This window comes from Notothenia coriiceps, unplaced genomic scaffold (assembly GCF_000735185.1).
Source record: "Notothenia coriiceps isolate Sejong01 unplaced genomic scaffold, NC01 NC01_scaffold00037246, whole genome shotgun sequence".
NCBI classification, from domain to species: domain Eukaryota; kingdom Metazoa; phylum Chordata; class Actinopteri; order Perciformes; family Nototheniidae; genus Notothenia; species Notothenia coriiceps.
In genome coordinates, this window is record NW_011369947.1 from 14807322 (window position 1) to 14823275 (window position 15954).

General features: G+C 38.2%; 2 protein-coding genes across 2 annotated transcripts in view; both read left to right on the top strand.

Annotated features, from left to right (window-relative positions):
- Positions 1 to 14106, top strand: part of slc6a11b (solute carrier family 6 member 11b) — a 112025-nt gene extending 97919 nt beyond the window's left edge. Inside the window, exons 12-15 of the mRNA XM_010794966.1 lie at positions 9205 to 9307; positions 9993 to 10093; positions 10589 to 10759; positions 11825 to 14106. Of these exons, the coding sequence (XP_010793268.1) occupies positions 9205 to 9307; positions 9993 to 10093; positions 10589 to 10759; positions 11825 to 11968 (519 nt within the window). The 3' untranslated portion in view covers positions 11969 to 14106. The remainder of the gene's footprint in view (positions 1 to 9204; positions 9308 to 9992; positions 10094 to 10588; positions 10760 to 11824) is intronic.
- LOC104966470 (low-density lipoprotein receptor-related protein 1B-like) overlaps positions 1 to 15954 on the top strand; it is a 1038955-nt gene that overhangs the window by 66746 nt on the left and 956255 nt on the right. The gene's annotated exons all lie outside the window — the stretch shown is intronic.

The window sequence follows — 15954 nt, forward strand, 5'->3', positions numbered from 1 at the left end:
CTAACTTGTCTCCTTCATCAAAAAGATTGCTGAGAGGACAATGACAGAGAGTGACACACAGAGACGTGTCATTATGTGACGACACCAGGAGCCGGAAGTTCTGACAAGCAGACGTCTATGTGAAATGACGACCTCAGTAGAGACCCCTATCACTTAGATGGGGACCTGGCTGACCTCCATTATCTAGCCTCTTGACGAACACGGCTATATTTCGCTAGGTGAGGGTCAGGGAAAGGGTCCTCGGACAGACTAGGTCAAGGTAGCACTCGGAGGTTCTCAACTTTAAGTCTACAACACGTCCACTCAGACACTCTAAGAGGCCCACAAGACTGACGAGCCCAAGTCTGAGTCAATACCAGACTGGAAGTCGCTGTCTGGTTTGTTTTGTCTCGTTGGTGGTTCTCACAATCGAAAGGGACTCGGTAGCCAGGTGTGTCAAAATAACACAAATAGTTTTCGAACTTATGGGAGGAAATTTATACTTCATTTGAACTAGGGAAACTCATAAGGTAAAGTGCTAATCTAGGACGGATGAAACGTAAGACGAAATTTTCAGTTTAAGTTCCGATATGTTGTAGTAATTTTGTAGTAAATTTGGATTGTTGTCGTTTTATTCCAATAAATTTCCGTTAACAACTGTTTTTACTATGAACAACTAATTTAATTTGATGATATTAATATAAAACAATTTGATTCCGAGGTCGACTAAAAAAAGAAATTAAACTGACTATTTGAGGATACGTAGTCTATATGTTCGGAAGATTAGTAACAAAATTAACATTGCAAGAACATTTGATTAAGTCTTTAACTAACATAATACAAAAATAGTTAAAACAGTAAAACATTGACGTTACTTCCCTTTCGTACTACCAGATTTATACAAATGAACACAAACGACGTCGACACCTACTTCTGCGACCCAAAAAAATGAAAATTCCAAAGTCATTAAGTTTATCAGAACCGTTAAACTCCTGTCTATGTCTCTTTGAACCTCTCGGAAATTCTCCTGTATTTGATGATCCTTGAACTTTGGATAAACTGTTACAACGTTTTTGTGCTAAAGACGTCTCCACGTACTTTTTACGTTTTGATTTATCAATTTTTCTGCATCCTAGAGTCTAATTCCTGGTAAAAGATTTACAAAATCGTGTTATTTACGAAAAATACCAAGTCGACCGACAGAAGAGATTTCTTCTGTAAAACTACATTCCGAGACAAGGACGTTATTTGTACTATTTATATAATTCACTATACTAAAGATGTAAGTCGAATAAACCAATTTCTTTATAACAAGATTAGGGTGTCAAAACTACATTATGGCAACTACAGTACTATAACTTTCTGCAGGTTTAGAGTGTAATTGTTCACACTCTTTTGACACCATTATTACTACCCAAAAACATTCGACGGAGTTGGTCGAAGTCAGTGACAACAGAGGCTCGTGTCATTTATTTGTTCGTCTCAGATGTCGGCGTCTGACGAGTACCGACGTCTATGTCGGACGCAGACAAACCAACAGAGACCTCTACCACTTGGCCGGAAAGTGACTTGAGTCTCAATCATCTACAACGATGACGGTATGGTAGAGCGTTGGGTGAGGTCAGGAAAGGGTCCTCGGACAGGACTAAGGTTCGGTAGGTTCTCGATGGTTTCAGTTGAGGTCTCCGACATGTCCAGTTAGACACCTCTAAAGGTCCGGAAAATCAGTGACTTAGTCTAAGACAGTCTCAGGGACAGGTAGTTGTGGACATTTCTCTACTTTTGTGTAGACCCTTTATTTGAGCAACTGTGTTAATCTTCGAACACAATCTATCCTAGTCAATTTCTACAACTGGACGGGTCGTCTTGTCACTCGTCGTCGTCAGGGACAGGATATCAGGTAGTACAATTTGACCACACAGGAGACAGGGAGACAGAGGAGAGACGTCAGTGTATTCATCTCCTCCTCTGTAGACTCCAAAACGTAACTGAGGAGGAAAAGACTAACTAGCAACAGGAGAAAATTGTCATAAAAATACAATTATTGTAATAGAGAATGGTAAATTTAACCATTGGTAAGGAAACCCGGACATTCAGTGAAACATTGTAAAATTAAGTAATACATAAAGTCTATACAAGTCTACTTTGTTTGTTTATTACCTAAAATAAATGACAAATAATTTTATTTCCATAATCATAATAACAGTAATTTTTTTACGAAACTCAATTAAATCATTTATTTAGTGAAATGTCCAAAATAGATGTAGAGTTACAGAAATTGTAAATATAAAATTAGTTTTTACTGCAAAACACAGTTTATTTCTTTTCTTTCCGTACGTAAACAAAAAACCTTTCTTTTGAGACTTTTAGGTTGATAAACAAACACAAAGTCAGCATCTACATGACAAACCATAAAACCACTTATTTATCAAACTTGTTATAATAATCTCGACTTTAACCAACGTTCATTTGAATTTAAAATCTCTTTTTTTAATTTAATGACTTTATATATTGAACTATACTTTTCCGACTACAAATTGTTAAATTTCTTCACAATAAGTACAAATAAGACCCTTTGTTATTGTCATTCACATAGTCAACTGATAATTGGAGATTTACAAATTTGACAACTACATTGGTCACTCGACCACAATCTAGGTAAAGACCAGACTCCCGAGGAGGAGACCACTGGAAGTACAAGTTCATAAGTCCGCAGACTCTCCAAAAACAAGTCTGAGATGACTACCACACCACAGTGTCACACAGAGACCGTGTCTTATGTGTCGTCTCAGAGGTCCGACGTGCGAGACGGGCAAGTCTCAGTGACACAACGACCTTTTCAGATGGAGTTATGACTTGAACGAGAAGTCACTTAGAAACATTAAACTCGGAGGTCACATAAAGGTAGGATAAGGTGAGGTCAGGAAAGGACGTCCGACAGACTAGGTCCGACACATCCTCGACGATTGTCTTATTCTCGGACTGTCCAGTACCAGTCTGCAACTGGACCGACGTGTCAGGTGTCTCCGACCGGACATAGTTGACGAGTCGAGTGTGAAGTGTGGACACCTCCCTTTGTACAACTTATCACTCGGCTCCAATTATTGTCACTCGTCAGTCACACTCGCAAGACAGTCACAGAGACGGAGTCACTCTGAGTGTCCTAGGTCGTCGGTCGTCGTCGTCGTTCTCGATGTCTCTTGTACAACCCCAACTTCCACTGCGACTACCTCGGAGAGAAGGAAGACGACGTCGACTGTCGTACTATAGTTCAGAAATATCGTCATTGACACCTCCTTCAAGTGAAACGATCTCTCCCTGTGCTGTCGATATTTTCTTCCGTCTCCTTAACAGGACAGTTCTCGACAGAAAACCTGAAAACACCAACCTGTTAATATTCCTATGTAAAAATTCAAATGAAATAGTGATTGAAAAATAAATTTGAATTTATTCTACATTTAGTATAATAAGACGAGTCGGTTTTGGGTAGGGTGTATGACCTATGTAGTACGTCTTTAGGTGAGAGCTATGAAAGACAATTTTTGTTTTTATACCCTGTTATAACCAACGTTCTTACGGACTTCATTTTACATATAGATTTTTTCCCTCACTTTAAGGTGTAGTCGACAACGAAAGTATCACAAATCTTTTCGGAACAGAAAAAGAGGAATGACAGGTAGACTAAAAATAGGTAAAATGACGGTGGGAACAACCATGATCACTATTATTTATCAATCTCCAAAAACATTTCGGAGACCCGAAGGAAATTGGTCACACCACAGAGACCGGCGATCATTATTTTCGTCTCAGGAGACCGAATTCAACCTGTCGGAGTCTACGTGGGTGCGACAACCATAATAGAGACCGCACTGAAGATAGGCAAAGAACATTAGACGACCGTATAAGACAAGGTGAACGTGAAGCGACATTTGTGCTGGGTAGGGTAAGGTCACGAAAAGGTCTCCAACACACTAGGTCACAACTCTGTCCAGCATGGACAATTCAAGACCAACAACACTAAAAGCTCTATGTCGGAGCAGATTGTTATGCCCTCAAAGAAATAGGTCTCACTCTGTAGCTTGCCTCACAATACTTACCTCTTGATATCCAATGAAATGCATTGGGGTCAAGAGTTCATTAGTACTTCACTCTACAGAATGGTCTGCCGGGAAGACGATTCCGACTTCGCTCTTCTCCACGAATAAAACTTACTCGACGCTGCAGTCGCGTTCGATGAAATTTCCCCACCCACCTAAGGGACTGCGACTGCAGTTCTAGTGGTCGGTTAGTCTGAACCGCGTACTTCTAACTACGAAGACCAAAACGAGGCGGGCTACTCCGACGTAGGGATCAATCTTAGAGTGAAAGTACAATGAGACTCTTGACACCCCAATGCGTTCATTGGATATAGATAACCAGACTGGAAGTCGCTGTCTGTTTTGTTTGTCTCGTTGGGTGGTTCTCACAATCGAAAGGGATCGGTACAAGGTGTCAAAAGAACACAAAAGGTTTTCGAACTTAGGGAGAAATTTATGACTCTCATTCTGAACTAGGGAAACTCTAAGTAAACTGCTAATCGAGAGAGATGAAGTTGTTAAGACGGAAATTTCAGTTTAAGTTCCGATATGTTTATCGAAATGTGTAAGTAAAATTTGATTGTCGTTTATCCATAAATTATTCCTTGCGTGGCACTGTGCCCACAGTAGTTACTTGGAAATTTACAAGACCTTTCAAGGAATATTGTCCGAAACCGGAAATAAAATAGAGTTACTTCAGGGATTCACTGTGTGTGGCTTGTCAGACCACCCAGGTACCAGGTCCAGTAAACTAAAACACAAGGTATCGTTGTACAGGTTCTACAGGTACACGGTCTGATTGTGTACACTGTCCTCTGATCGATGTAAAGTTTTCGAAAAAACACAACGATTTCCATGGTTAAGATCGGTAAATTCTTAATTTACGAATGATTGCTAGCAGGAAATTAATGTAAATTGGATAACACTTTGTAAGGAACTAGTTTAACTATACTTCAGTTACTCTGTTTGTACGACACTGTGACTTATAGTGTAGACCTGAAATTGGGATTTTGAAAGTGTCATTTGGCCTCACTGTATATACGTATTAAGTCTTTATACTATACTAGATCAAGTCAATTAAATCGACTAAGTAATTAAATTCAAAGTATTATAAGAAATAAGAAGTTAAATTCTTACAAGTATTCATTAAATTTGGTTTTAAGTAGGAGTATAATTCAATATTTATTTTCAATAAAATGGTAATTTCGGGTTACCACTGTATACAGTGTCGAAGTCTATAAACTGTGACCCCCCCCCCCCCCAAGAAGAAGTCTTACACAGGATCCACCCAGATAAATCAAATTTTAACATAAGGGGGAAATTAAAAAGGGGTTTTCACTTGACGCCTAGGTCCAAAGAATACCTAATTCCGTTAACAATTGTTTTTAACTCGACAACTAATTATGATCTTTAATATAAAAAAAGAAAAGTAACTGATATTGGAGTATACTCATTGAGTTTTCGAAATGAAGATTAGTAACAAAATTCAACATTGTTAAGTTTAGATTAAGTCTGTAACCAACTTTGCTATACCCAAAAAATAAATTTAAACATAAACATTGACGTTACTTCCTTTTCGGTACTACCGATTTACAAATGAAACACAATCGACGTCGACCTACTTCTGGACCCAAAACAAAAAAAAAGAATTGAAGTTTTCCAAAGTCTTAAGTTTATCACCCGTTAAACTACCTGTCTATTTGGTCTTTTGAAACTCGAATTCTCCTAGATGATGATTCCTTTTACTTTGGGATGAAACTGGTCTACACCGTTTTGGTGTAAAGACGTCACGACTTTTTATACGTTTGATTTATTCAATTTTCTACCTCCTAGGAAGTCTTAATCTTGATAAAAGATTTACAATCGTGTATTATACGAAAAATACCCAAGTCGACGACAGGGAAGAGATTTCTCCTTGTAAAACTATTCCGAGACAAGACGTTATTGTACTATTCAACTAAATCACTATACTAAAGAATGTAAGGTCGGTATACGATTCTTTATAAAAAGATTAGAATTTAACAAACCACATTGATGGCAACAGCATTATAACTTTCTGAGGTTTTAGAGTGTAATTTCACCACCTTTTGACACATTAGTGTTCCGCCAGAAAACATGTCGACGAGTTGGTCGAAGTCAGTGACACACAGCTCGTGTCATTATTTGTCGTCTCAGATGTCGGCAGTCTGACGAGTACGACGTCTATGTGGCACGGAGACGACAAACAGAGACCTCTTACCACTTGGCCGAAAGGTGACTGAGTCTCATCATCTACATTGAATGACGATTCATCCCACCTATATGTCCGCTAGGTGAGTCAGGAAAAGGTCCTCGGCAGACTGGGTCACGTACGACATCAGTGACTTACACTTAGGGTTCTCCGACATGTCCAGTTAGACACTCTAAGAGGTCCGGAAAATCAGTGACTAGTCTTAAGACAAGGTCTCAGACTGTAGTTGTGGACAGTCTAATACCTCTTGTTGTTTCAATTTATTTGACGACTGTGTTAATCTTCGACACCAACTATTTCTAGTCATTTCTCACAACTGGACGGGTCGTCTGTCACTCGTCGTCGTCAGGTCAAGGGATATCAGGTAGTACATTTGACACAAGAAGACGACGTCGACTGTCGTACTATCTCAGTTCAGAAATATCGTCTGACACTTCCTTAAAGTGAAACGTATCTCTCCCTGTGACTATCCGATATTTTCTCCCTGCCTGACAGGACAGGCTCAACAGTAAACCTAAAGACACAAACCTGTATAACTTTCTTGTAATTAAAAATTTCTGTTATTTACTTTTACTAGAAAAAAAAAGTTTAGTTTGTCAGTCTGTTTATCATATAAATAACAGACTACATTGAAACCATGACCGATAGACTACCTTCGTCAAAATAACTCCGCTATAAAGGGAAGTCACAAAACTAATACGACTCGAGTTCAAAAAAAATAACGACTAATAATCTCATCATCTATAGTGGAAAAGCGTATTAACTTACCGAATAGTATGGAGAATTTACTTATTCCTACTTTAATAGTTCAAATAATAGTCAATCGAACACAAATTTTGCGATTCTTCAACACTTAAGTAAATAAGGCGCGTTTTGTAACCAACGGGTAGGTGTATAATTCTTTGTAGTACGAATTTATAATAATAACTTATGCGAACTACAATTTTCTTTAATTACTTACCCTATCAATAACAACGTCCTTTCGAAGTTCTGAAAGTATACACAAAATGTCGTCGATAGGAGTAGTAGTTGTTGAACATTAAATAGATCCTTAACTACATTTATTGCAATGCTCATATTTTTTAAAGGCGTCCCTTTTTCACTATCAAATTATAGAATGATACATAACTAATGATGTAGGTACATTAACAACTCTTCAAATTCTTCTCATGAAAAAAGGACAAAAATAAAACCATCTATAGCAAAAACAGAATTAACTGTCATTAGTAAACCACTCAAATAAAAAGATCATAAGTGGTTTTGTTTTACATATATTTTAAGGACAATAATAGCAATTAAACTCTGTCTGTGACACTTATAACACTGATTTGAAAAACATACAGAAAAAATAAGTTCACTGCCCTTATTAAAGTATTTAAATATACATTTCAGGAGTGCTGTTTTGTTTAGTAATGGATATTGAATTTGGAATAAAAGTTTGACAAGACCTGGAGCAAAAATAATCAAAAAGGACATTAAAAGAGCTCCAGATGTTAATGATCTGTTTTTGCAAAAACAAAGTATACAAAGTTGAATCCAGACTCTTGAAACACTGAGTTGATTGTATTCTTGAAATAGTAACAATAACAAGCTCCATTTTCTATCTCCAGTCCGACTCATTTTCATGATGTAATGTGTTTGGTTCTATGCAATCTCAGTAATCTCCATTGAGATTTAGTTATAAGGCCTTCACATGAGACTGTCAGAGGAGATTAAAGGGGATCAGGAGCTCACGTTTCATCATCATCATCATCATCATCATCATCATCATCATCATCATCATCATCATCATCATCATCATCATCATCATCATCATCATCGTCATCATCACCATCATCATCATCATCATCATTATCATCATCATCGTCATCATCATCATCATCATCATCATCATCATCAATGTACAAGTGAGAGAAAAACCCAGTCAGCTACATCATAGATTCATTTTCAACACTCAATATGACGGAAAACCTTTAAGATATTTTAGTCATGTGATCCACGGTCTTCTTGGTTCAGATTTTTTTTTTAAAACACCAGAAATCTCAAGTTCTCCGTGTAGAGCTGTTCCCATCTCTACTGTGCTTTTAGGACCTTTCATCTTTGTCATAATAATGGAAGATAATCTGGTTTCTCACACAAGGTTTTCCATCCACTAAAAGCTTTTCCACATGTCAATATGCACTGCTCTCTGTCCATCCCCACTGTAACCCCTGCTGTACCGAGTATTATTGCAATATTAAAGCAAAGAACTTTCTCCTTTCTCTTTGCCTTTAAAGTCTGCTGCATTGTCCAATGACAAGCACCGCCAGCACAGTAGACACTTAAATATTTTCTGTGGCCAACAAACCATCATAAATAAAATCCAAATGTCCCAAGAGGCCCAAGACTAGTATTTAATCCCAGTTCAAAAGGTCCTCTGGGACTGTAGATCAATACATGGCTGAATGGGGGTAAAGACAATCATGGAAACATTACTATGGTACTATTCTGAGCTGTTTTCAAGAAGTGAAAATTCACGTGAGATATTATTTATGATTCTTTCGAGGAAGCTTAAAGAAAATATGTGTTGTCTTGGGGAAAGGTTGGGTAGGTAGAGTGGATGATCAAATCTGAGCACCACCATTGATACTGTATTAAGATAACCAGCTGCTTGTTCCAGTTTCAGGTTGAGATGACAGATATTCCAAACAATTACTCCTTTTAATATCCAAGAATGGTTTCACAATGATAGCCATTAATGATAACAAAAACAACGATAATGCTGTCAAGAGGTCTCTAACTCAAATATGCTGAATCGGATAAGAGCAAATAAATGTGTGTATATACTGTGTAACTGATGTATTTTTTATGTGAGCTCACAGAGTCTGATGCTCATACAGTGGCTGTGACGGATAACTGACAGCTGTCTTGTCTTATCAGGGCGGAATGTACGTCTTCCAGCTGTTTGACTCGTACGCTGCCAGCGGGATGTGTTTGCTGTTTGTGGCCATATTTGAGTCCATATGTATCGGCTGGGTGTATGGTAAGATCACTTGAAACATAACTAACAAATCTTTTTTTTAGTAAATCCCTTAACCTTTATTCCTACACTCAACAACAGCCTTGTTTTTGTCAGCCGAAGCAACTGTCACACATTCGACCACAGAAAAAAACGTTTACCCACTAACACTGTATCATGCTTTTACCCTCTTTGCTGCTATGATATTTCTTCTCTGCCCTCTGCTGGAGAATGAACCCAAACACATGTATCAGTCACAGAGTGTTATACAACGCTTACACATTTTAAAACAGATATTTAAAATTATATTATGATATAAAAGCAATGTCAAAGGTTGCCATTCTGCGTTTTTATCAAGAAAATATACAATAGTACTGTAGTGCCTTTTTCTATTTAATAGCCTCTCCTGCGACGGAATTTGTATTTCTATTAAATTATGATATATAACATACAATATAATTATTGTCTAATTTCCTCAGACAAATTGAAACAAACCCATTCATATCAATTAAGTAAATAGTATTTTACATGTAGCAATGCATGTCTGTTTCTCTTTCCTCAAATAAACGTACGGACCAGGTTGAATCCACATCTGGCCAGAAGCTCTGATTAGATGACCACGTTTCTTCCACACTGTCTAAAGACATCAATCACGTCATTATCTGTGATGACATGCAGAATCTCTGAGTGACACTTGTTTGCATTTCAGGTAGTGACAGATTCTACCTCAATATTGAGGACATGATTGGCTTCAAACCCGTCTTCTTCATCAAATGGTGTTGGATGATCCTGACCCCAGGCATCTGCGCTGTGAGTCTGACCGCACACACAAAATCAAGCATTAACAGTAGCATCGACAACATGGAGACAAACTCAGTAGTGAAAAGAACAGATACTTTTTTGTGTGTATTCAAATTAAGTTTAATCCTCTAGTTGTGTAGGCAGTTAGTCTTAGATTTACGTTTGAAATATTTCTTAATGCAACACTTTTAAGTATACCAGTCTTTACCAAGTTCAGTTGCAGTTTCCTTTGGGAGTGCGTGCCTGTTAGGATATTTGCTCACAAAATTGCTGCTTGTAGTGTCTCAATAAACTCTCATTGCTATAGGGAGTTTGGTTGTAAAGTTAATTACCCAGCAGCAAACGTAAACCACAGTCATTGAGCAAATGCATGTTCGCCTCAGACACAATTTCTATGACTTACTGTTTGACCTTTTTCTTCTTTTTATATAAGACTAATACTTACTTTTTCAATGACATTGTATACAACAAGTACAAATTGAATGTCTTCTTTGTCTTGTGCAGGGCATTTTCCTGTTCTTCCTGATTAAGTACACACCGCTGAAGTACAACAACGTGTACACCTATCCTGACTGGGGCTATGGTATCGGCTGGTTCATGGCCGTGTCCTCGATGATCTGCATCCCTCTGGGAATGATCTGGAAGATCGCGACGACTCCTGGCACCTTTGCTGAGGTATTTATGAAAACTCACCGAAAATTGAAACATTTTCTTTCTGTAAGCAGCAATACTCATGCCTTGTTGCATGAAGATATTTATAATGTCATAGTTAAATAAACTGTAAAACCTTTGCATTAGTTTGATTTCCAAATCCATGTTTACATTCTTCACTCTCTCATATTGCCTTTTTTCATGAAGAACATTAACAATAGTCATGTTTTCCCACGATAAGTTGCAATAATTGCAGTTTAGTCAAATAGAAAAATGTGTTTAGTGTTTTTAACTAATCTACGAGATGATTTCCCAAAACACAGTGTGGATTACACAGGTTTGCACACGTGACTGACATCATCAATGAGTGTGCCTTTTATGGAAAATATAAGTAAAATAATGCAAAGCCAAGTCTGTTAAAGTGCTTGTGCAAAACAGTATATAATATATAATATAATTGTTATACAACTTTATTTACAGTCAGATCTTAAAATCAGAACAGCATTAGTGAGTGTTTTACAAAAGAGATGCAACTTTTAACACCTTTAGCATAATAAAGGAAATAACTCAAAGTAAGGTATTTCTCCCCTTTGACTTTCTCTGAGGAATTATGGCACCGTTTGGTCAAATCTCCCATCGTCGCCTGAGGGAGGATTCAAAAGCAGATAGCAGGTTTATGACGAGAGATTGTAATTAATCCACATGGTGTGCAGAGTGTAGGCCCGGGTAGTGCACAGTAGAAATCTACAGACAAAACTGATAAATTGATTTGGAAACAATACCTATATTCTATCTTGACCGCTTCATATATTTTTAAATAGTGAAATGCTATGGGTTATTCAGTTAGTTAGCAAGTTATATGGCAAGATTCATCCATTTAATGCCTGGAAGATACATACTTTGTTATTTAATTTAAATAAAGGTTGGTCCATTCATATGTTTTATTTTTTATTTTGGATGGTTATTGTTACTTTTCTTAGTTTTAAGTATGACTAGATGCACAAGCTGTATCTGCCTTTGGCCACTATATGATATAGCATTGTTGTGGAAGATTAAAAGATTATTTATCTTTCTCTATGCTCTCTGCAGAGAATGAAGAAGTTGACGACTCCCAGCCCCGACCTGAAGATGAGAGGGAAGCTCAACGCCCTCAGCCCTTACGCTGCCAACGATGCAAAACTCAAGGTTGATGCGAAAGTATCCACCATCTCAGAGAAAGAGACACATTTCTAACCGACCGCATGACCCACCGACCAAGCTGCCTGCCGTCTTCACAATAAGACCAACACATGGAAAGTACAGCAAACAACAACAATATCTACCGCTTCACAAAACAGGAAATGTAACAAATGATTTTATGTGTTATTTTGTTTTGTAAAAAAAACAAAGGAAAGCTATTACATGATTTGTAGTCTGTTTCTGCTTTGCACAAACTTTGTTAACACATTTGTTTTTGTTGTTTCAGTTAACACTGTGTGACTCAATCTGCTGTTTCTTTCTTTTATAACCATTAATATTTTAAAGCCAGTCAATACTGGTCATAGTTTGGGCCAACGTGCTGTGTTGTGAACGACTTACACTGTACATGTACTGGCAAGGTGCTGTGCCTCTCTATTAGGTACGAGGTACCCACATTTGATTCTCTAGATGTAGCAGCTTGGGGACCTTTCAGCATAGTGTGTGTGTGTGTTAAGAGGATACTGCACTTTAGGAGGACACGTGCCCTGAAGACCCCTGACGGTCATTTTGAGTTTTTAAACAGTTTTTTATCTGAACAGCCATGACCCTGAACGTTTTTTTAGGGCTTTAGTAATTCTAATTTACATGCATTCAATACTGTTGCTATGCAACATAGCCACACATTCTGCTTACTGGCTGTAATTGAATAATATTATTAAGGTATTGATCATCACATTAGGGTTTATTATGTCCTTGAGGGCTTTGCTGATTTCTATGGCACCGCTCTTTATGAATAAACCTTTCTGCTCTGTAGGGTTTATATTGAAGGGCAAATAACAAGTCAAACCTGTAAAACCATTTGCATTTTTCTTGTTTTGAGGTACAAATCTTCTCATGGCTAGAAATGGTGAGTGACTTGCAGGCTGAGTCTAAAAACACACCCTTCTCTTCTCTAGCTGCCCTCTTATAAGTCGTGGGTATCTGTCATTTCACAGCAATTACGCTGAGCCTAACACAGAGTGACAGACGCTCTTCCACCCCTGCATTTTTATTTCCTGTTCCGCCTGAAAAAGAGAAGATGAACGGCCATCAGATGAGCATTTCAAAACACATCTGTCTCCTTATCTCCCCCTCTTTTTATTCTTTCCCCTTCTCTCTTTTTTCCCGCTGTCCTTCTTTCTCATCTTCATCCTCTGCTTGTCCGCCCATTTCAATGTTTTGCCGCTTCTGTCTTTAGCTTCTCTTCTTTCGCGTCTCAGCAAAGACCCGGCCCTTGTATGAAACTGTGAAGCTGCTGAATGCTTTGTATTTATTCTTTGACTTCAGCGATAGTCTTCCAATTGATTAGTCTCTTTGTGACCTTTTTTTAAACCCCACTGAAAAAAATAGATATCTTTTAGTTTTGCTGTCAGAGCCACTGCGGGGGTGAACACACAGTCTGTTCCTGTCATCCATTTAATTGCGGTAAGAGTCAATGAGCTGGTCTCATTGTTCAGATCAATCTCAGTCCATTGCAGTCTCATCCAATGACTTGTCCTACCTCCATCTCTTTGCTTTGTCTGACTCTCTCACCACCTCCCCTTCTCTCTTCCCTGTGTCCTTTGTTTCCTGATGAAAATGCAATCAGAAGAAAGCATCTGAGGGGATGAAACTCAAATGTGTCTCTTTACAGTTTTTCAGGAGGAGGCAAAGAAAGCAGGGAAAGAAATAAGGAATTGATGAGCTGAGTAAGTGTGTGATCGAGTGAGTAAAGAGAGAATAGAGGAAGTGTTAGGAGACTGAAGCCCCTCCTGTCTAAGCTGTGACATCCTCTTAAACATGTGATTGGTCCCGCTTGTTTGGTTGCATTATGACATCTTCACCTCCTCACTGATGTTTGTGCAAGTTACTAGTTGTGTGCTTTGGATTTATAGCCTGCTGTTTAACACTGATCATGTTGATGGACATTTTTAAATCTCATTCTAAAAATCTGTGGTCTATTTCTTGACATGAATGATGTTTTAAAAGAATTGCTATATTAAAAAGAATATGATCTTTGTTTTGACTTTTGATATGTCGCTCAAATGATCTTGTTATAGAAATATAATGAAAAGTGTTATTGTTCTGAACTATTCTACACACATGTTGGTATTCACAGGACATGTGAACTGTCTGCTTACCTATTTTTGAGAATAAACATACAGGAAAAGGGATTGTGAAGGCTGTGGTCTTTTTATTTAGCCTAATCTTTCATTTCAGCATCGCAGCTACCCTTAAAGGGAAAAAGATCACGCTTAGATACCGACATTTCTTTCTTAAAGTCCTTTGAAAGAGTTTCAATGCCTACGTATTATGAGACTTTATAGAAATAACAGTTTAAAATGCCCTTTTGTACGTCTTTTATACATGAATATGTGTCCCCGGTGTTCCAGGGAACTCACCAAGTGTCAGAAAACACAACCCTCTCTCTTTTCCTCCATACCCAAATCTCTTAAAAAGGGGCTGCAACGGATCTGATACAGACTGATCCAGATTTGAACACTTATATGACGTCACAGAAGTGGCGCTACGGCTATTGGGCCAACTCCACCAATCAGGAGGAGACAGCCACGGACATTGCCGTTCAAAAGCGCTGAAGACGCTGTAGTACATATGCCAGGCCTGTAGATGGTGCTGTTCTCACAGAATCAGCCCATGAAAAGACAGTGTTAAATTGAGCGAAATGAGGAATGGCTAAAATGCATGATCTGTTTGGTATTTTGAAAAATAAAAAGTATAAATATGCCTTATATAGGTATGGTCCTAAACTATATTATTCAAATATAGCATGATAGGTCCAAGATTGCAGAAGTCCAACACAGCAACGGGATCATTGACACAAACATTACATAATAGGATGGGAAATTTTTTTTGTATGCACATTAAATAACATCATTTGGAATACATTAAATGAATTGAAATCTCTTGGATTTGTCAATTTCCTATATACATTTGATTTGTAAATGTTGTACATGTAGGTTGAATGTAGAGGATCACTGCAAAGGCTACATGAGAAACATAACACCCCTACACATCTACAATGAGCCCATATAGGTGTTTTCACTCAGCCTGGTTGGATCTCTTCTCAGGACTGTGTGGGTGTTCAACACTGGACTTCAACATCTTTCTCACCTTGACTTTGCACCTGTGAAAGCAGGAGCATTTTATTTGTTATTATTACAGAGGGTTTAGTGAGATTACATAATTCCCTGCATAGCCCCACTCTACTTCTTCACCTGAGTGGAGGAGTGATCAGCCACAGTAAGGTAAAGCACAGGTTTGAACAATAAAATAAAGGAAGCCAGAATTCAGTTTAGCTGCTTTGAGTTATGTGTTGCCTGCCTGGCTCACAGGCTCACTGTCACACTGTCATTGTTTACCAGGGAATTGTAAATAAAACCATAGCCACTGTTAATGTTGTGTAAAGAGTGGTCCAAAACGCAGATATGGTGAAAATGTGTTGTTAGGAATATGTCTGCTTCCTTAAAAATGATCCATATGGATTCTGGTGTCTCAGATTTCTAGGTACCCTTGTTACATGTCTTACCCTCCTTTCTCTTTCTTTCTTACTCCTGTATTTCAGCATCTCTATTGTCACCATATGTTTGTCCTCTATCAGGATTACTGTTTGAACTACAGCCTACAGGAGTATAAGGCATACAATATCTATAATCAAATAAAAACAAATAAGGAAACTTCTTGTTCTATCCTTTTGGATGTCTTTGAGGGTCCCTTAGTGTTTGTAGGCCTCTGGGTGAGTTTCAGAGTGTGTGTTGAGCATGCTTTGTATGTGTGTGTGTGTGTGTGTGTGTGTGTGTGTGTGTGTGTGTGTGTGTGTGTGTGTGTGTGTGTGTGTGTGTGTGTGTGTGTGTGTGTGTGTGTGTGTGTGTCTGTGTGCAGAGAGATGTGTGTGTGTGTGTGTGTGTGTGTGTGTGTGTGTGTGTGTGTGTGTGTGTGTGTGTGTGTGTGTGTGTGTGTGTGTGTGTGTGTGTGTGTGTGTGTGTGTGTCTGTGTGCAGTCTT